Raw genomic sequence first — 20,453 nt, 5'->3', positions numbered from 1 at the left:
CTTTGGAACAGTAGCATCAGACACCAAAGAGAGGAAGAAATCCTTGAAAGATAATAGCCTAGCCAAGTCAGCAACAGGACAGATCTCATTCAGATTGGCTTAAACAAAATCTGTCAGAAAGCATCCTTAGGGGGTGTCTGGGTGGCTCAGTGGATTAAGCATTTGCCTTTGGTTCAGGTTATGATCTCAGGGTCTTGGGATGAGCCCCATGTCAGGCTTCCTGCTCAGCGGGGAGTCTGTTTCTCCCTTTCCCTCTGCCCACCACCCCTCATCCCCACTTGTGCGCTCTCTCCCTCAAATAAATAAGTATAATACTTTAAAAAAATCCTAAAAAAAATGACCCTCAGAATTGTTCAATTCCCTTTTATTGGGCCGTATGCAATTTTGTTATAAATGATTACTTTTAATTACCTTGCTTCTTTAAAAAAACAAAAAAGACTCACTGACTTTTTAGGTGTATGTGTCATTCACACACTGGGTATGAATTTTTTTTTTTCTAGATTAAATGGGAACTCGACTGTATCATATTAAACAGGCTTATATATATGGCTGCTGGTCTCCTTAGGAACTCAAATCTGCTGCCATTGCAAAGGGGAATTGGGCAAAACTTTAAAGTCGCTAGAAGGGTTACGGCACAGTTGGGGTGCTCAGAGCAGTGTGTTTTCTCAGTGCTTAGGAGAGTTGCCTCAAAATAATGTCAGGATGCTTGGGGCAAATGTTGCTTTTTGGTCAGTTTTGGCCTGGACCTTAGGAAAGAAAGAATGGCCTTTCTTCTGCCTCTCCCTCTTCCACTTAGTTCTTACTATTCAGAATTCACATAAATGCAGTGAATAGTTAGAGGTAGCTTTTTTGAATAAAAGAGGCTTTGGGGGATAATTCTGGGGAGCTAACAACAATTTATAACCTTGTTTCAAGGAAATTTCCTCCAGCTGAGCCCCTGGAAGATGTGTGGAGCTCAGTCTATTACAAGTCAAGGACTTGTGGTGGGCTGTGTCCTGGATTTGAGTCTGGATTTGGTTCAGGCAGGCGTTTGTTTGTCGGTCAAGTTCTGTCTTCGTGGCATTGAGTTCATGGGCTAACCTGTAATGCATTCATCATCATCAGAGAACACTTGGTAAACATTCGTGCTTAGCTGGGTTAAAATTAAACAGGCACAGTATGAAGTAAGCAAGTTCACTGTTCATGCGCCCTAGGAGTTCAAAATCAAAGACATTAGATAAGGAGAGAAATTGTGGCCCCTTAAAATCCGGTCTCCTCCCAGAGCTTCCACTTTGTTGTTTCTTTGTGTTGTCCAAAGAAGGAAAGGTATGCAGAGTCCTTATAACCCAGGCAGTGCTGTTTTTACCACTCTGGACAGAGCTCAAAGATTCACAGGCTCTGCATTAAGGAATGCTGCTTACACGGGCACTAACCACTGCTTCAGTGCAATTTGTGATTTTGTTGTTTGTTTTTATTCGGAGTCTGTTTTGGAATATGGAAGATTATAAATACTTGAAATATGTAGTGCTTTGAATGAAAATACAACTTGGTAGACATAGGATTAGATATGAATAGTGATTAACCCATCTATATTTAAGTAATTTACCCATATACATATAGTCCCCTCACCATTACTTGTGTGTATATTTTAAGTGCTCCAGGTGATTTTCTAGTTGACATAAGACATAAGTTGATTAGATGAAAGAAAACCATACTTTGCTTTCCATGGGGGAAAGGAGAGGTAAACAATCCTAGTTTTAATATAAAGTCCAAAGATGAGTATGGCAACCCCAAATTCTAAAAAGAAAGTGAGGGGAGATATTGTTTTATATTTTGTTTATTTCTTTAACTTATTTTTTTGAGAGAGAGAGAGGCTGGGGCTGGAGGCAGAGGGAGAGACTCAAGGAGGCTCCATGCCTGGCGCAGAGCCTGATGCCGGGTTTGATCTCTTGACTCTGAGGTCATGATTTGAGCCAAAATCAAGTCAGTCACTTAACTGACTGGGTCACCCAGGCGCCCCTGACTTTTTTATTCTATATGCTACTCAAGCATCAGAGGGATTGCTCCTTCCCCAAAGTACTACGCTGTGGTGTGTGGTAGAACAGAGACTGAAACCTGGGTCTTTCTGCTTTCAAAGCCTGCGTTCTTTGGCCCATTGCCATTTAAGTGTCGTGGCACAACCTGGTATTAGCTGCTCATGCTTTTTAACTCACTGTTGGGTCTGTATCTTTTATTTATTTGCCTTTTTAATTCCAGGGATGGAGGGCTGAAGAGAGCAAAGGTGAAGGACACCTTCAAGGAGGAGCAGCAGAAGAATTACAGCAAGATGCTTGTGGGCAACGGGTCTCTCTGAATCGGACTCAGTGCTACCCTGGTTGTCAAGTTTGGCTTCCCAGAACCAGCCCCTAGAAATGGAATGTTTTGGGTTTTTTTGGCGAGGGAGTGGAGTATTGTTTTATTTTACTGTTTTTGTTTATTTGCTGTTGTTAATCTTTTCTACAGGATGGATTGTCTCTACCTCTTTATGCCAGAAGCAGAACCCAACGGTGGGGGGAGGGGCGTTTTGGCTTTTGTTGTTGCTATAGCAGTAGCTTCATGAATTGTAAGGTAGTTTACTGAGTTTAAACAGATCCTGCCTTTTGTAAAATGATGATGTCATCGTTAAATGAAATACTTATGCAAGGAAAAAGTGCTTCTCAAACACTTTTAGAACTCACTGTTTTTCTCAAAAAAAAAATCCCCCATGCTCTCTTCGTGATTAATTTTCTCACTCCTTCTCCCCTCACCTCCCCCTTCAGTCCCTTCAACAGCAGGATCACGCATCACTTCAAGGTCCCCTCCATGGTTACCTTCTACTGCAAGGTCGAAAAGAAAAATGGGCGATGTTCTTTAGGAGAAGGGACAGATTTGTGGCCACTTGATCTGAAAGTTGAAAGCAAATGTAAATATTTTTTTTTACTAGTGTGTTAGAGGCGAACTTCAATTTGGTCAGCTGTACCAAAGAAAAGTGTGTGCAGGTTACTGTGGGTGTGCATTTATAGGTAGGTGAATTTTGAATAAATCCTTTTAGCTGGCAACTGCTGATAAAGTTTTTAAGTTTTCCTTGTTTGTACACTAAAGATCTATATCTAGTGCCTCTCCTATCTCCTGATTTGATGTTGTACTGAAACGTGTTTTCAAACAGGAGGAACCCTTTACAACAACACGTCATGTTGTCTTCAGCGGGGGTCTGAGTGAGCCAGGTGTGTGCTGCCCCTCACTCTCCACCCCTTTGAGGTTTCTTTCAGAATGCTCCCAGTTCCTTAAACAGAAAAATAAGTGGAAAAATTACCTTTTGGAAACTGAGCCTTAAATTTTTTAAAGGGGAAATAAGGGTTTCCCGACTCACACAGCATAAGCAATGTTCGATGTCAATGTAATGCCGTGTTAAACTCGGAGAGTGTTGTCTCTCTTCCGGTAACCATGTACAAAATGTGAAACTGTCTTACAGTGAATATAAATAAATTCTATATTTCTAAGTGTGTGTCCATTGTTTTCCCTCTCCTCTACCCTCTTCTGGTTTGGGGTAAGTCAAATTTTTTCTTCTTATAAACAAGGATTGTTTGTTTTCCATATCAATGACATAGCTAGATTTTATTGGACTGGAACGGCTGGGAAATGAGAATGTGAACAGCTAGTTTTGGTTTGTTTTTTTTTTCTTTTTTTTGTAGCCTAGTTATCTGGACTTTGACCCTGTGAACTCTGCCTTGAGCAAGCCATAGACTTCACTTAATTTGTAGGTGAACTGGGGCAACTCTCTTCTAATTGACTCTAGGTATGTCCAGCACAGCCCTATCAATCATACTCCCATCGAACCAGACGGGTTTGATGCCAAAGGAACTTTTGTAACCAGGTTTCCCCAGCGATCACCTACTCTTCTGTTCTTACATGCTACCCCCCTTCCTTTTTTACTGTGTTCTTACCCTTTGATTCTTAACTTTGATCTTTCTTTTTCTTTTTTAAAATTTTGATTTTAAGTAATTTCTATACCCAGTGGGGGCCTGAACCCATCACCCTAAAATCAGGAGTTGCATGCAGGTAGGTGCCTGATTCTTCTCTTTGATCTTGACTGAAAATCAGCAGATTCATTTATGTATGTTGGGGTGACTCTTTGTCTTTTTTTTCCCTCAGAGAGTTCCTTTTTCACTTTTACTTTTCATATTCAATATAACTTGAGTTAATGCAGCCACTTTATTAATTAGCCCACTTTTTGGAAAAGCAGATAGGACAACTAACGACTGTTTTGTTTGGACACCAATAAGTGGTATATTTCCAAGAGCACTGTTAGAGCAGTAATGGATCACAAAGTCATTAGAAAATCTAATGCTATCTCAGTAAAAACTTTTGTGTGTCTTTGACTCACACCACTAATTTTCAGGTTGTCTGGGGAATTGCCGTACTGCCGCAAACATGTTTGTGGTGAGCACATGTTGCTCAGACTTAGCATATGCTCCCTAGAAATCCTGTGTTTGCATTTGCCTTCCCTAATATGATATTATACCTACTTTAGAAATCCTTTACCCAGAGTTTCGTCTTCTAAACTTCTGAGTCGTCTGTAATTATAACGGGATATCAAGGGTAGGGAGAATTTGGTAGAAAATTCCCATGAGATAAGACCTTTCATCTAACCTGTGCATAGATTCATTCATTGAGCCTCAAGTTTGCCTTTTTAAATTCCAAGTCTGTCCTGGTCTTATTTACAGACACAGTGTTCTAGGAATGCCAAGATTTTCTGAAATATCCTGGCATATCTTAGGATTGGATGAGCACCCATGGTAGGAAACAGTGAACATACTTGAAGCATGGGAAATAGTCCTGGATCATAGTCTGGAGCAAAGAACAGTCCTGAGGGAAGTTTACTGGATAAGCAGACTTTCCAAGGCACATTCAGCTTTGTGGTGGTGGCTTGCTGGCATCCCTTTTGTGCATATGCTGCACTTGGGGCATTCTGTTGGTAACTCGAGGGTTCTTCATTTCTCGTGGCTACAGATAATGTTCTGTGGTCATGAGGATGGCCTTTCGGCCAGAGTTGCTCTCGGTCTTACTCTCTGAGATGAGGCTTTCCGCCAGGCCTGAGGAGGATGTGATGGGAGGTGGGGCGAAGCTGGCATTTGGGATTGGTACTGAAAACTAGGGGTCCTGGTAAGGATCTTGACAGAAACTGTGGGCTTGCATTTGTTTATTTAGCACTGGTTCCTAGTGGATTGATGCTGGTAATATTCGATGTTATTTTTTGGAAGAACGGTTAAGTTGCTGGGACTGAGAGTCACACAGACCTTTCCTACTTGTGGCTCTAGTGCTCACAGGCGTTGCAGCCTTGGATAGTTCTCTGTTTCTCAGTTATCTTTTTCTTTATTGTGCAATTATAGAATACACACAAGTGTGTATGAAAGTGTGCAGGTACACTTTAAGGGCAATGGTAAATTGCAAGCGTATTTCCCAGTATTACCCTGGATATGTGTTGCCCAGGCCAATAAGTAGAATATGAATGACTGTATGTCCTAGAAGGCATGGAAAGTCATAACTTGTTATTCCTTTTAATATTGATGGACAGTAGTGTTGTTTATAGCTTTGTTGTAAATGTTTCCTGGTGTACACAAGAGTTTTTTGCTAATTGGTATCCTAATAGGAATTAGGATTTCTCCATAGTAGGATATCAGAATGTTTAACTTTAGTATAGAAACCTCCAAACTCTTTCCAAAAAGGTTGAATCATTTTACATGACCTGTCGCTGTAGGACAGCAACATTTATATTAGTGTAACAACATATTTAGATTTATTTTTCATTATTTTATTTTGTACTTTCTCTTCCAGTTTTTTCTCCTTTCTTGCCTTCTTTTGGACTTATTACTCTCATTTTCCCATTTTCTCTACTTAAATTGGGGGTTAATGGGTTTTTATTTGTTTTGTGGTTACCTTGTAAATTTCACTTTGCACACTTATCAAAGTGTAAAATGGGTCACTATCCTTTCACTTCTGGACAATATGAGGACCACAGAACTTGAATCCCAGTCATTCACCCCAGCCCTCACCAATTCATATGATGCCATGAACTTCGGTTGCTGACATAATCCCACCAGTGAGCACCACCGTTGTCAGCAGCAGCTGCGTACCTGTTACTTTATACAGAGTTATCCACACTTTTACCACTTTTTTTTTTCATTCTTCACCTTTTAATTTTACCATCTGGGATCACAGTTTGATAATGACTAAATCCCTGTTTTTGTTTTCTGAAAGTGTATTTTTTACTCATCCTTGAAAGTTATTGCTGGATGTAGAAGTGTGTGTTCAGATTGAGTTCTGTTTCTCCGAGCAAATTAGAGATCGTTCTGTAGTTGGTATTGGGAAGTCAGCTACCAACCTGATTATGGCATTTTTGGAGGTAATATTTCTTCTAGTGTATTTAAAATTATTTCTTAGTTTTTGTTATTTTACAAGTTCACCCTGTTGTATCTAGGTGTGGATCTCTTGTTAATTATCTTGCTTGAGACAGGTTGGGTTCTTATCTGTGGACCGATAGTTTTTATCAATTCTCAGAAGTTCTCATATACCCTTTGATGTATTGTCTTTGTTTCAATTCCCCACTCCCGTCTTTTTTTTTTAATTAAAAAAATTTTTTTAAGGATTTTATTTATTTATTTGACAGAGAGATCACAAGTGGACAAAGAGGCAGGCGGAGAGAAAGGAAGGGAAGCAGGCTCCCTGCTGAGCAGAGAGCCCAATGCGGGGGCTTGATCCCAGGACTCTGGGATCATGACCTGAGCCGAAGGCAGAGGCTTTAACCCATTGAGCCACCCAGGCGCCCCAAATATACTCCTGTCTTTTTAGAAGTCTCAGTAAGCAAATATTAGACATTCGCATTCTGTCCCACATCTCTTAATCCCTCTTTTTTTTTTTTTTTTGAATTTTCCATTTCTTTGCTCTCTAGACTTTTTCTGGGCAATCTTCAGTTGTACTATTTCCCTAATGCCCCCTTCAGTTCTATCTGATCTACTGTTCTTTCACTGATTTTTTAGTTTTAGATTTTCGATTTCTCAGTTCTATGAGTTATATTTGGTTCTTTCTCAAATGTACTTACTCTTGAATAAGTTTTGAAATATTTTGTTTACTGATTTTATATTTTTTCCAATAATTCCAAAATCTTACACCTTTTGACGGCATGAGTTGGTCCCCCCACACTGCTCCTCATTAATGGAGTCTTATTTCATTTTGTGTTTAGAGATGTTTCATGGTGATCTTTCATTTTCTATGGATTTTTATTGTTCATTAGGCCTTTCAGAGCAGGAATCAGCCAACTATAGCCCATAGGCTAAGTCCTGCCTTGTGCCTGTTTTGTAAATAAAATTTTATTGTAAGGCTGCCACACCTGTTTGTTTATTCCTTGTCTGTGTTTGCTTCCACACATTAGCAGCAGAGTTCAGTAGTGACAGCAGTGACTGGCCCACAAAGCTTAAAATATTTGCTCTCTGGTTCTCTACCCATAATAGTTTGCCCACGCCTACTCTAGGGCATTAGCAATCTGGTACCACTTTAAACTAAATTATTGGTTTGAGGTTTATTGAACCATGTAAACAGTGAGAATTTAGCCAGTAAACCCACATGAGAACCATCTTGTGGTTTTGAATTCTCTGCTTGAGACTCATCCATATTGTTGTGTGTCTAAGCAGTTCATTGCTTTTAATTGCCAAGTCATTTTAAATCCTTTGGGGAAAATTATTTTTCCCTTTCACTAAGCACTTGGGGTTAGTGCTGACATCTGCGAGTGGGGGATGGGTGATTTCTCCTTTCTTCTTCCCTGAAGGATGTACCCCTTTGAGATCTGACCTTCAAGGGAGACTAGAGATCTCACCGTGGGTGGGCGTTCACTTTTCTCTGTTGTTCCTCTGTTTGCTCTGCAAACCGATGCTTGGGTTCCTTTGGTTTAGCCAATGCCTTCAACGTGAAAGCCAACAGGTGGGCTCTGTGCTCTGCTGCTCTGAGTTAACCTATCTCCCCTCAGTCTTTGGCCTGAGTAGTCATAACCTTCTTGCTAGTTTAAGAAAGTGTTCAAAATAATTTTCTCTTATCATATAAAAAGAGGGTGGGTTCTAAGTTGGGAGACATTCTAGAAAGCAACAACTCTAAATTAAAAAGAAGTTTCTCTGAGCCATTATTTTAATATAAAGAACAAACTCTCTGCTTCAGAGTCATAACTGTTCCTTTATAAGTTAAATACTCAGATGAAGGTACACAGGATGATACAGTCCAACACAGGAAAAGCTTTTGAAGAAGGAAGAGGTAGACCAGACAAAGAGCGGTGGCAGCAGAGTTTATTGAGTGACAGTACAAAGCTCCTGGAGAGAGAGGGGGGCCCTCGAGGGTTGTCTCCGAGTTTCTGAGAGTAGGGGTTTTTATGAGTTCTTTTGCAGAAATACCTTAAGCAATCACAGTGTGCTGACAGGAAAAGCTGTCAGGTCTCTAGCATTTGGAGAGAATAAGTAACCTAATAGCATGAAAGCAGCTGCAGGCTCATTGGCACCCTGGGCATTGTGCTAAATGGCAAGTTCCCTTGATGCCCATGTTACACCCTGGGCTGAGGTCTTGTCAGGGCCTTTTATGGCACTTCATGGGGGTCAAAAATCCCCCCTCACTATTGTAGGAAGCATAGAATGATTCTGGCTACTTGTTGGCCTCTTGGCTCTATATCTGGAAAAGATGCCCGAGATAGCTTTGAAAATAGAGCATGTATTCTATCTTGGTGAACTAAAATATTTTAGATCCTTTTGAGCTCCATGCTATGATTAAGGAGTGGGAAGAGCCAGACAAAAGAGTCCGTCTCCTCTCACCGTGAAACATGATATATATTTCTCTTGAAAATAAGTGAATTTAATTTTTTAATTTTTTAATTTTGTGGAAAAGCTTTGAAAATTAGATCCTTGAGTTGGTTAAGATATATCCTTTCCCATTAAAAAAATCAACTGGGAATCACAGGTTAGAGTTGGGAAAGCTTTCAAGTTACCGTTTCTCTGGCTTTATAAAGTCAAACGCAGCTCTGGGGCCTGCGGTGTCTGTCACCATTCTGGGTCTGGGGACACAGCTATGATAAAGATGGCCAGGTTTATGGAAATCTACTGAAGCAGATGAAAAATTTTAAAAATCAAGAAGCGTGTTTGGACAAAACTATCCCAGTGAATTCACACTGACCTTTAATTTTTTTCGGATAAGCCTGGGATAGTGAGTGCCTAAACATTCCTTAGAAAGAGTTTACAGAAAAGCAGACTCCTGCAGTTACGCGGTGTCAGTGGAGTGGCGCTCCGTGGCTGGGAGAGGGCAGTGAACCAAAGCTCTGTGGAGTGTGCACCTGACAATGCTTATGGCTGAGTCGACTGAGGACTTGACCTTGGTTAAGGCCTGTTCATGACAGCAACCAGCTTCTGATGCAGGCAGTCCTAAATCAGGCACAAGTAAAAGAGTACCAAATTATCTAACTGGAAGGGATTTTCAGTGCTGGTTGCTGATGAGGCCGGTTCTCAAACTGTTCCCGAAGAGCCAGAATTTTGCTCAAGATAGGCGGGGAATGGCTTCGAAACTGTTCTATCCAGTGGGTTCTACAATAGTTTGGTTCACCATTCGCTCATTTGTTGCTCCACTGGTGAACCAAACTATAACCACTTTTCTTTCTTTTTTTCCCCTTTCCATTAGCCCATATTTCCAAACATTACATATGGTTTATGCATTCTTCACTACATGGTAAGCTTAATATTTGCTAAATAAATGGGTAAGTTTGTGATCATTTTTCAATCTCTTCTTGACTTTCATGACCTCGACAATTTTGAAAATCAGAGGCTAGTTATTTATAGTATGTCCTCTGATGTGGGTAATTTCATGATGTTTTTTATGACCAGATCTCTTTGGCAGGAGTAACAAGAAGTGACATGCTGTAGTGTTTTTGTGGAATCCTATCAGGCTGTCCTCCCACCCCCACACCCACCACATTAACAGGTGTGGACTCCGACACCTGCTTTGGTTTGCCGGGGCCTTCCCTCTACCTTGGTGAGGTCCACTGGACCCTACCCTGCTTTAGGCCTGAATTATGCAGGAGAAGGAAAGGAGAAAGGGGACGTGCAAGAGCCCCTCCTGCTTTTTGCTTGTTTGCTTGTTTGCTTTGATTCGTGGTTGTAGAGTGTATCTTTTTTCAGCCTTCACTTTCAACCTTACATGTTTCTTCTAATTACACATAGACAAGTAATTAAGACATAGACACTTCTAATAACTCGGTCACTTTCCCAGGTGGATTTTAATTTGGCTTTAATAAAGAATATGAAAATGTTTTAGGTCAATGCTTTCAAGTCTGATTTTGAAAACTGAAGAGTGATATTACTCAGGATTTCTCTGCCTTTAGTGTCCGCAGTTCTTGGTCACACCATTTTTTTTTTTAAAAGATTTTATTTATTTATTTGACAGACAGAGATCACAGGTAGGTAGAGAGGCAGCCAGAGAGAGAGGAAGGGAAGCAGGCTCCCTGCTGAGCAGAGAGCCCGATGTGGGGCTCGATCCCAGGACCCTGGGATCATGACCTGAGCCGAAGGCAGAGGCTTTAACCCACTGAGCCACCCAGGCGCCCCTTGGTCACACCATTTTGAAGAAGGAAGAGGTAGACCAGACAAAGAGCGGTGGCAGCAGGGTTTATTGAGTGACAGTACAAAGCTCCTGGAGAGAGAGGGGGCCCCTCGAGGGTTGTCTCTGAGTTTCTGAGAGTAGGGGTTTTTATGAGTTCTTTTGCAGAAATACCTTAAGCAATCACAGTGTGCTGAGTTATGCTGATCAGGGCTTTGGTGATGTATCTGTCAACCTGCTAGTTTAATGTCCACGTGCTGACGGTGTTCACGGACATCTGGGGGCTTATGTCTTAACTGTCCTTGCCTATGATAGTGACAAATGTTTTATGGTTAATTGCCTTATTTTGGGATATTCTGCAAAAGTCATTTATGCAAAGGTTGCAGAGCAGAATGCTAGTGGTGGTCCTGTCTAAGCTGCGAAACAGAGCGAGGTCAGTGCTATTTGATCTTGGCTGTCCTGATGCCATATTTTCTTGTTGGGGACCCTGGCTGTCACCTAACTGTCCAACTAATTCCTAACATGACCACGAAGCAAATTGAAGTCTGATATTACTTGGATGCAGGGGGTAAATGTATCTTTCTCTTTCCCATATTCTTCCTGGCCACCGACCCTGCCACAGATGTTGGCACATGCCCCCCTAGGCTGGCGAGTTAGAGGATTTCTTCTGGTCCGAGGGTGGACATATGACCCAAAAGTGTCAAGTGGAGACTGTCTGAAAGAGCGATAGGGACACGGATAGTCTTTTCTTCTGAGATTGCACATGGAAAGAACTACCCAGATCTAGAGGTCCTGGGGGTCATCTTTGCTATCACATGGAAAACATCTCCTGAGAATGAAGTCAACATAGAAGAAAGCGGACAGGAAAAGAGACCCATCCAGATGACACAGTATGATACCTTTCATTCGACAGTGCCTGAAGCCAGAAACCCCTTTGATTTTCCAGATACAAAAGTCGATAAAATCTTTTCCCCCCATTTCATCTGGAGTCGGTTTGCACTTAGAGTCACTTAAGTTTATAGCTACAGTGTGTTGCAAATTAAACAGCCCTAAAAGAAACTGTTTTACAAATATACATGTGTAATATACATATGTACACATACACATGTGTACACACACACACACACACACACACACACACACACAAGCACTTTCTTTTTTTTGCTAAGGAATTCTTTCTTTCCCTCCTTTAGGACTCTAAAACACAGCCTATAGAACACAATATGGAATCTGGGATAGGTCTCCAAAGCCCAGAGCCTCATTCGCCTGGTCTCCCTTTGCCTCCATCCGTAACTTCTAGGGCACCCGATGAAAGCTGAGGGCTCTGCGGGACAAAAGTTGGAGCACAGCTGTGTCGCAGTGAGCATGCGATTTTTAAGTTAGCATGTAATGCGTTATTTGTTTCAGGGGTACAGGTCTGTGATTCATCAGTGAGCATCCAATTTTAAGGAATTGTCCTGCCTCAATACTGGATCTAATTTTAAAGATTTAAATACAAAATATGTAAAACAAAATTGTTGAACATTTATAGACTCTAAATATCTCCCCCAGAATAGTGCTTTGGACAGCATCAAATAGTAAGCTAAATCAAAAATTCATGCAATTAAACTTGAGTTTAACTGAGACAGGTAAGCGTACCCAGGAGCTTCTGGAAACTTCCTGCCTGGTGCAGAGCTCCTGTCCGAGGCAGAGAAGCCAGGGTGCGGTGTTCCGCAGACAACGAAGCTTTCAAAGGTGTGTATTCTGTCAGGGGCACTAGAGCGCACAATCCCAGCTCAGTGCCGGGGCAAATAACCAGGCATCCTGAGGCAAGGTCCAGCTAGTGCAAACTCATAGGAATTGGAGGAAGACTTTCCAGAAGTTTCTGTCCACAGTTTTAGGGTGAGATGGGGGAAAAAAGCATTTGAGGTCTTGAATATTTCTCATTGTTAATCGATACTTGATTCCACTCTCTATAGTCAGAAGTAAGTCCCCATATCTAACAGGAAACAGATATTTATGTAAAAGTGGTAGAGAGTGGGGAAGGCCTGGGTAGCTCATTTCCCCAGAAGCCCCCTACAAACTCGCTTCTGGCAGAAGGGGCCTTCAGGGGAGCCGCCTGGGCCTGGGATGTGGTCCTGAGTGGTTGTGGCCCGAACCCTGTGAGAAGCGCTCTGAAGGCCGGTGGCACACAGCCAACCCTCCCTATGCTCAACCCCTGAAGTGCCCGCCTCAGGGCTGGCAGATCAGGCCTGCCATGCCCCCAGGCCCTAACCCTAACCCTGGGTAGGGTTCTCAGGCTTCTATTCCTAAGGGCCTATTCCCCAGGCCCTCTAGATGTGGGACCCGGGAGCCACGCCCCAGGACTCCACTTGCCACCTAGGAGGAAGCCGTGCCATTTGGAGCCACGCAAATTCCTCAGAGCGGGAGAAACCTGCATGGTCCCCTGAGGCCACCCCCACCTTTGGCGTCCCCCTGGGCCACAAACTCGGATCCAGATGCTCAGCCTGACACCTTCCCTCACCTCTGCTCCCAGAATGATCCCCTCAGTGGGGGACCTCAGGGGAGCCCCGTGGGCCCGGCCTGTGTTCCTGGATGGTTGCGTCACGCACCTGGGGAGAAAGCGCTCTCAACAGCGGCTGTGAGCGGGGTCTGCATCGCCGCACAACACCCGCCAGTTCTCATGAGCTTCCTGCCTGAAGCGGTATCTATTTGCACTGAAACCTCCTGAGAACTGGCCCGAAACCTCTGGGGAACTCAGTTCCAGCAGTGCAGGCCTTCAGGGGAGCCGCCTGGCCCTGGCCCAGGGCCACCACTGGTCGTGGCCCGAACCCTGCGAGAAAGCGCTCTAAAAGCCAGGGATTCGCAAAGCCAACACCTCCCTCCACTCAGACCCGTGAAGTGCCCGCCTCAGCGGTTGCAGATCTGCCCTGCCATACCCCTAGGCCCTAACCCTAACCCTAGGTTCGGTTTTCAGGCTTCCTTCTCCAGGGGCCTTTTCCCAAGCCTTCTGGATAGCAGACCCCAGAGCCACACCCCAGGAGTCAGCCTGCCACCCAGAATGACACCGTGCCATTGGAGCTGAGCAGAACCCTCAGAGTGGGAGAAACCTGCATGCCTCCCTGAGGCCACCGCCACTGTCGGTGGAAACCCCTGGCCACAAACCCCCCTGGGGACCTCACGTCAGCGCCAGCAGGTAGGGCCTGCCATGCCCCTAGGCCCTAACCCTAACCCTAGGGCGAGTTTTCAGGCTTCCATCCCCAGAGACCTGGCCCCCAAGCCCTCCATTTTGGGGACCCCTGAGCCACACCCCAGGATTCTGCCTGCCACACAGGACGAAACTGCTGTTTGGAGCTGTGCAAAACCCTCAGAGTGGGAGAAACCTGCACGCCCCCCTGAGGCCACCCCTACCTTCGGCGCCCCCCCAGGGGGCCACAAACCCGGAGCCTGATGCTCAGCTTAACCCCCACCCTCAACCCTGCCCCTGGAAAGCTCCCGTCAGGGGGTCCTCACTGGGGCTGTGTGGGCCCAGAGCTTGTTCCCAGAAGGTCCCAACACGCATCTAGTGAGAAAGCGTTTTAAACAGCGGGCACGAGCGTGAGCACAGCCCGAATTGCCACAAAACACCGGCCAATTCTCACAAGCTTCCTGCCCAAATCAGTATCGATCTGGGGAGAAATCTCCTGACAATTGGCCAGAAAACACCAGCAAACCTGCTTTTGGCAGCGCAGGCCATCAGGGAATCTACCCGGGCCTGGCCCGTGGTCCTGAGTGGTCGCAACCCAAAGTGCGTGAAAGAGCTCTATAAACCAGACACACGCGCGGCCAACTCGCTCTCTCAGCAACCCGGGGTGCACGCCTCAGCACTGGCAGATCGGGCAGGCCATGCCCCAAGGCCCTAAGTCTAGTCTTAGGTTGGGGTATCAGACTTCTGTCCTGCTCCCCAAGCCCTCCAGATTTGGGACCATGGAGCCACACCCCAGGACTCTGCCTGCCACCCGTGAGGAAACTGTGCAGTTTGGAGATGCGAAAAAATACTCAGAGGGGGGAAACTGCATGCAATCCTGAGGCCACTCCCAAGTTTCAGTGGCCTCCCTGGTGACAAACCAAGAGTCTAACAGCCCTCCTGAGCACTGCCCTCAACTCAGCCCCCGTGTAGCCCTCCTCAGCAACAGCAGATCAGGCCTGCCATGACCCTGGGCCCTAACCCGAACACTAGGTTGGGTTTCCAGGCTTCCATCCCCACAGGCCTGGCCCCCAAGCCCTCCAGATTGGGGAAACCTGAGACAAACCCCAGGAATCCACCTGCCACACATGCAGAAACCCTGTGGTTTGGAACGGCATAGGACCCTCAGCACGAGAGAAACCTGCATACCCCCCTGATGCCACCCCAACATTAGGCGGCCCAGTGGCCAAAAACCAGGTGATGGAAACCCCTGACCCCCGCCCTCAACTCATCCCCCTGGGGATCTGATTCACCTCCAGAAGATCAGTCCTCTCATGCCACTAGGACCTAACCCTAAAACTAGGTTGGCTCATCAGTCTTCTGTCCCCAGAGGCCTAGGCCCAAAGTTTTCCAGATTAGAGACCCTTGAGACACACACCAGGACTCCACCTTCCACCCAGAAGGAATCTGTGTAATTTGGACCTGGGAAAAAACCCTCATAGCAGGAGAAAACTTCATGTACTCCTGAGGTCACTACCAGGTTTCAGCGGCCTCCCTAGCCACAAAGCCAGAGTCTGATGGGGCTGCCTGACTCCCACCCTAAATTCAACTTCCCATGGAGCTCGATTCATCACAGGCAGATCAGGCCTGCCATGCCCCTAGGCCCTAACCCTAACCCTCGGTTGTGTTCCAAGGTTTCCATCCCCATAGGCCTGGCCACCAAGACCTCCAGACTGGGGAAACCTGAGACAAACCCGAGGAATCCGCCTGCCATCTAGGAGGAAATCATGCCGTTTGGAGCTGCGCAGAACCCTCAGAGCGGGAGATACTTCATGTCTTGCTAAGGTCACCCAAAATTCAGCGGCCCCCCTGGACACAAATCCTGCGTCTGATGGGCCGCCTTACTCTGGCCCTCAACTCTGCTTCCCGTGGAGCCAGACTCATCACCGATAGATCGGGCCTGCTGTGACCCAAGGCCATAACCCTAACCCTAGAATGGGTTATCAGGCTTCCATTCCCAGAGGCCTGCCCTCTAAGCATTTCAGACTGGGGACCCCTGGCATACACCAGCACTCTGCTTGTCACCCAGGCAGAAACCGTGCTGTTTGGAGCTGCACAGAGCCCACAGAGAGGGAGAAACATGCATGCATCCCTAAGGCCATTCTCCAGGTTCGGCGACCTTCCTGGCCACAAACCCAGAGTCTGACGGGCTGCCTTAACCCTGCAGTCAACTCATCTCCCGGGGAAAGTGACTCAGCACCCGCAGATCAGGTCTGCCCTATCCCTAACCCTAGGTTGTGTTTGAGGGCTCCCATCCCCAGAGGCATAATCCCGAAGCTGTCCAGACTTGGGGACTCCGGAGACACACACCAGCACTCTGCATGGCATCCAGAAGGAAACTGTGCTATTTGGAACTGTGTAGAACCCTCAGAGCAGGAGAAACCTGCATGCATCTCTGAGGCAACCCCCAGTCTCAGCGGGCTCCCTAGCCAAAAACCCGGAGTCTGATGGGCCTCCTGAACAGCGCCAAAAACTCAGCCCCTCAGGGAGCCCAACTCAGTGCCAGCAGAACAGGTCTGCTATGCCCCTAGGCCCTAACCCTAACACTAGGTTGGGTGTGCAAGCTTCCATCCCCAAAGGGCTGGCCCGGAAGGCCTCCATACTGGGGACACCTGAGACATCAGCACTCGGCCTGTAACACAGGAGGAAACCATGTCATTTGGAGCTGTGCAAAACTGTCAGAGTGGGAGAAACCTGCCTGCCCCACTGAGGCCACCCCAAATTTGGCAGAACCCCTGCCCACAAACCCAGAGATTGAATGGCCTCCTGACCTATGCCCTCAATTCAACTTCTCATGGAGTCCAAGTTATTTATGGCAGATTGGGCCTGCCGTGCCCCTAGGTCCTCGTCCTAACCCTCGGTTGGGTTCAGGCTTCCGTCCACAGGGTCCTCCGAGCCCACCAGATTGGAGACCCAGGCGCCACACCCCAGGAGTCCGCCTGCCATCCAGGAGGAAATCATGCCATTCTGAGGTGTGTAGAACCCTCAGACCGGGAGAAACCCGCATGGCTCCCTGAGGCCACCCCCACCTCCGGCGCCCCCCGCCCCCCCGCCACAATAGTTGGAACCTGACATGCTGCCTGAGCCCTGTCCTCGACTCCATCCACCAGGGATCCCAGCTCAGCACCCGCAGATCAGGCCTGCTATGCCCCTAGGCCCTAACCCTAACCCTAGGTTGGCTCTTCAGGCTTCCATCCCCAGAGACCTGGCCCCCAAGCCCCACCAGGCAGCAAACACAGAGGCTGACACTCAGTCAGACTGCTTCCCTCACCTCTGCCCCCAATAGCTCCCCTGGGAAGGGGCCCTTGGGGGAGCAGAGTGGGCCTGGCCCATATTCCTGGATGTCTGCAACACCCACCTCGAAAGAAAGCACTCTAGATGGTGGGTGCCATGGAGGCCCAAGTCGCTGCCCAACTCCTGCCAATTCTCATGAGTTTTCTGCCCAAATCAATATCGATTTAGGCAGAAAGCTCATGAGAATTGGCTGGTAAACCCCCCGGTGAACTTGCGTCCTGTGGCACGGGCCTGAAGGGCCATGACCTGGGCCTGGCCTGGGGTCCCGAGTGGTCGCGGCCCTAACCCTGTGAGAAAGCCCTCGACGAGCCAGGCACGTGCAAGGCCAATGCTCCTGCTACTCAGCCCCCTGGGTTGCTCGCCCTGGCCCTGGCGGATCAGGCCTGCCATGCCCCTAGGCCCCGGCCCTAATCTTCAGCTGGGTTTTCAGGCTTCCATCCCTAGAGACCTGACCCCCAAGCCCTCCAGACTGGAGATCCCAGAGCTATACTCCAGGAGTCGGCCTGCCACCCATGAGGAAAATGTGCCGTTCAAATCTGCGCACAAACCTCAGACCGGGATGTTGTGTTCCCTGAGGCCAACCCCACATCTGGCTGACCCCTGGCCACAAAACCCGGAGCCTGATGCGACGACTGAACACCGTCCTTGACTCAGCCCCTGGGAATCCAGCCTCAGCGCTGGCAGATCAGGCCTGCCATGCTCCTAGGACCTAACCCTAACTGTAGGTTGGGTTTTCAGGCTTCTGTCCCCAGACACCTGACCCCCAAGCCTTCCAGACTGGGGACACCTGAGCCATACCCTAGGACTCCGCCTGCCACCCAGGAGCTAAACATGCCATTCAGACTTGCACAAAACCCTCAGAGCAGGAGAAACCTGCATGCCCCCCTCCCCCCCGAGGCCACCCCCGCTTCTGGTGTCCTACTGGGCTGCAAAGACAGAGGCTGACGCTCAGCTGGACCCACTCCCTCAACTCTGTCCCCAGAAATCTCCCCTGCAAGGGGTCCCTCGCAGGAGCCACGTGGGTCTGCCCGTGTTCCCAGATGGCCGCAACACACCTAGTGGGAAATCGCTCTAGAACGCACGTGCAAGCACAGCTGTAATTGCGGCCCATGCCAGCCTGTTCTCACCAGCCTTCTGCCAAATAATGAGAACTGGGAGGGGATCCCAAGCAAAGTCACTTCAGTGGCTTGGCCCCACGAGGCCGCCGCCTGGGTCTAGCTCAGTCCCCAGTGGTTGCGCCCGGAGCCCTGGGAGAAAGCACTCTACAAGCCAGGTGTACCAAAGACAATGCCTCCCGCTACTCAGCCCCCTGGGGTGCCCACCCCAATACTGGTGGAATGGGCCTGCATGCTCCTAGGCCCTGGCCCAATTGGCTGGCGTTGGGTGGCAGTTTGGGCCCCACTGGCATCCACGGTCTAGTTCGCTTTCTCCCTAGGTTCATGTCGCGGCCATCCAGAAACACGGGCCAGGCTCCTGCGGCTCCCACAAGGTTCCCCAGGGTGGGGGGCTTTCCAGGACAGAGCTGAGTGAGGGATTCTGGCTGAGTTTCAGCCTCCGTGTTTACCGCCCGGTGGGGTGCTGAAGGTGGGGGTGGCCTCAGTGGGGGGGCATGCAGGTTTCTCCCACTCTAAGGGCTTTTTGCAGCTCTGAATAGCACAGTTTCCTCCTGGGTGGCAGTCGGAGTAGTGGAGTGTGGCTCAGAGGTCCCCTGTCTGACTGCTTGAGGGACAGGCCCCTGGGAGAGAAGCCTGAAAACCCAACCGAGGGTTAGGACCAGGGCCTAGGGGAGTGGCAGGCCCCATCTGCCAGCGCCGGGGTGGGCACCCCCGGGGGCCGAGTAGTGGGAGGCATTGGCCTTGCGTGGGCCTGGGTTGTAGAGGGCTTTCTCCCAGGGTTTGGACTGCGACCACTCGGGACTCTGGACTAGGCCTAGGCGGTGGCCCTGTGAGCCCTTGCCACTGGAAACGAGCTTACCGGGGGTTTCTGGCCAATTCTCATGAGCTTTCTGTCCAAATTGATACCGCTGGCATTGGGCGGTGATTCAGGCTCTGCTGATGCTGGCATTCTAGAGCACTTTTCTCACTATGTGCATGTCGAGGCCATCTGGGAACACAGGCTGGACCCACGTGGCTCCCGTGAGTACCCCCCCGCCAGCATGGGGGAGCTTTCCACAGGCAAGGCTGAGGGAGGGGGTCTGGCTGAACATCAGCCACCGCGTTTGTGGCTAGTGGGGCTCTGAATGTGTAGGTGGCCTCAGGTGAGCCATTCATATTTCTGTCGCTCTGAGTTTTGTGCAACACTGATCGGCATGTTTTCCTCCTTGGTGGCAGGCAGAGTCTGGGGGTGTGGCCTAATCTGGAGGCCTTGGGGGCCAGGTCTCTGGGGACAGAAGCTTGAAAACCCAACCTGGGGCTAGGGTTCGCACCTAGGGTCATGGCAGGCCCGATCTGGTGGGCTGTGTGAAGGACAGGGGTCAGGAAGCGCGGCAACCTGTGAGTTTGTGACCAGCGGGGGCTGTCGAAAGTGGGGATGGCCTCAGGGAGGTATGCAGGTTTCTTCTGTTCTGAGGGTTCTGTGCAGCTCCGAACGGCATGGTTTCCTCCTGGGCAGCAGGAGGAATCCTGGGGTGTGGCTCGGAGGTCCTCAATCTGGAGGGACACTGTTAGTGTGACTTTCGACCTATGGAGGTGTTGTGAGCTGTATTAGGAGACCCTAGAAGGCCCGGCAGTGCCAGTCCGTGTCACTGGAGGGCGTGGTGAGCTGTGGTGCCCGAGAGCATTGTCGGGTGCAATGCTGCTTGCCACCACTGGGGGCAGCGGCGAGCTGCCATGGCAAACACACCAGAAGAGGTGCCTGTGCAGCCTGTTGGCTCTGAGAGTAGTGGTGAGGTGTTGGGTGAGAGACCCGGAAACGAGGTCCTGCAGCTTGTTTTTCCAGGACAGAGTGTTGAGCTGAAGACTCTGTTTCCCCAGGCTCAAGAATGGTGGTAAGAATTGCTGGAGCCAGGCCCCCGCTCAGTCAGCGGTGTGTCCCATTGCCCCAAGTTGATGGGCATGTGCTGTCAGGATGGTTCAGCAGGGTCCTCCCGGTGGGCGTCTGGAGCCGGGGGAACCCAATTCAACCCATGGTGCCTTTGGAACCGAGGAGTTGAGTGTTTGGAAGAGTCTATTTGCTTCTCCAAAAAGGACAAGGACATTGGCTGGCTGGAGAAGGAAGTGGATGACCACTTAAGAAACAAACATGTGTCTCTCCTTCTCCCAGGAATTGGAGCAGGTGTGTAGGCTTTAGGTGGGAGGAGCCTCCATATCCGCACCTGACAACCCTTCTTCGCTCTGGCTCC

At 48.3% G+C, this 20,453-nt stretch overlaps 1 protein-coding gene across 1 annotated transcript in view; it reads left to right on the top strand.

Annotated features, from left to right (window-relative positions):
- The window catches only part of GPAT3 (glycerol-3-phosphate acyltransferase 3), a 60,729-nt gene extending 58,313 nt beyond the window's left edge, over positions 1-2,416 (top strand). Inside the window, exon 12 of the mRNA XM_032875883.1 lies at positions 2,236-2,416. Coding sequence (XP_032731774.1) covers positions 2,236-2,332 — 97 coding nt within the window. The 3' untranslated portion in view covers positions 2,333-2,416. The remainder of the gene's footprint in view (positions 1-2,235) is intronic.
- Positions 2,417-20,453: the final 18,037 nt, after the last annotated feature.

The sequence above is a fragment of the Lontra canadensis genome, unplaced genomic scaffold (assembly GCF_010015895.1).
Source record: "Lontra canadensis isolate GAN:19392208 unplaced genomic scaffold, GSC_riverotter_1.0 scaffold1, whole genome shotgun sequence".
NCBI lineage: Eukaryota > Metazoa > Chordata > Mammalia > Carnivora > Mustelidae > Lontra > Lontra canadensis.
The sequence above is the reverse complement of the archived record's forward strand: the minus strand, read 5'-3'. Positions and strand labels throughout refer to the sequence as shown.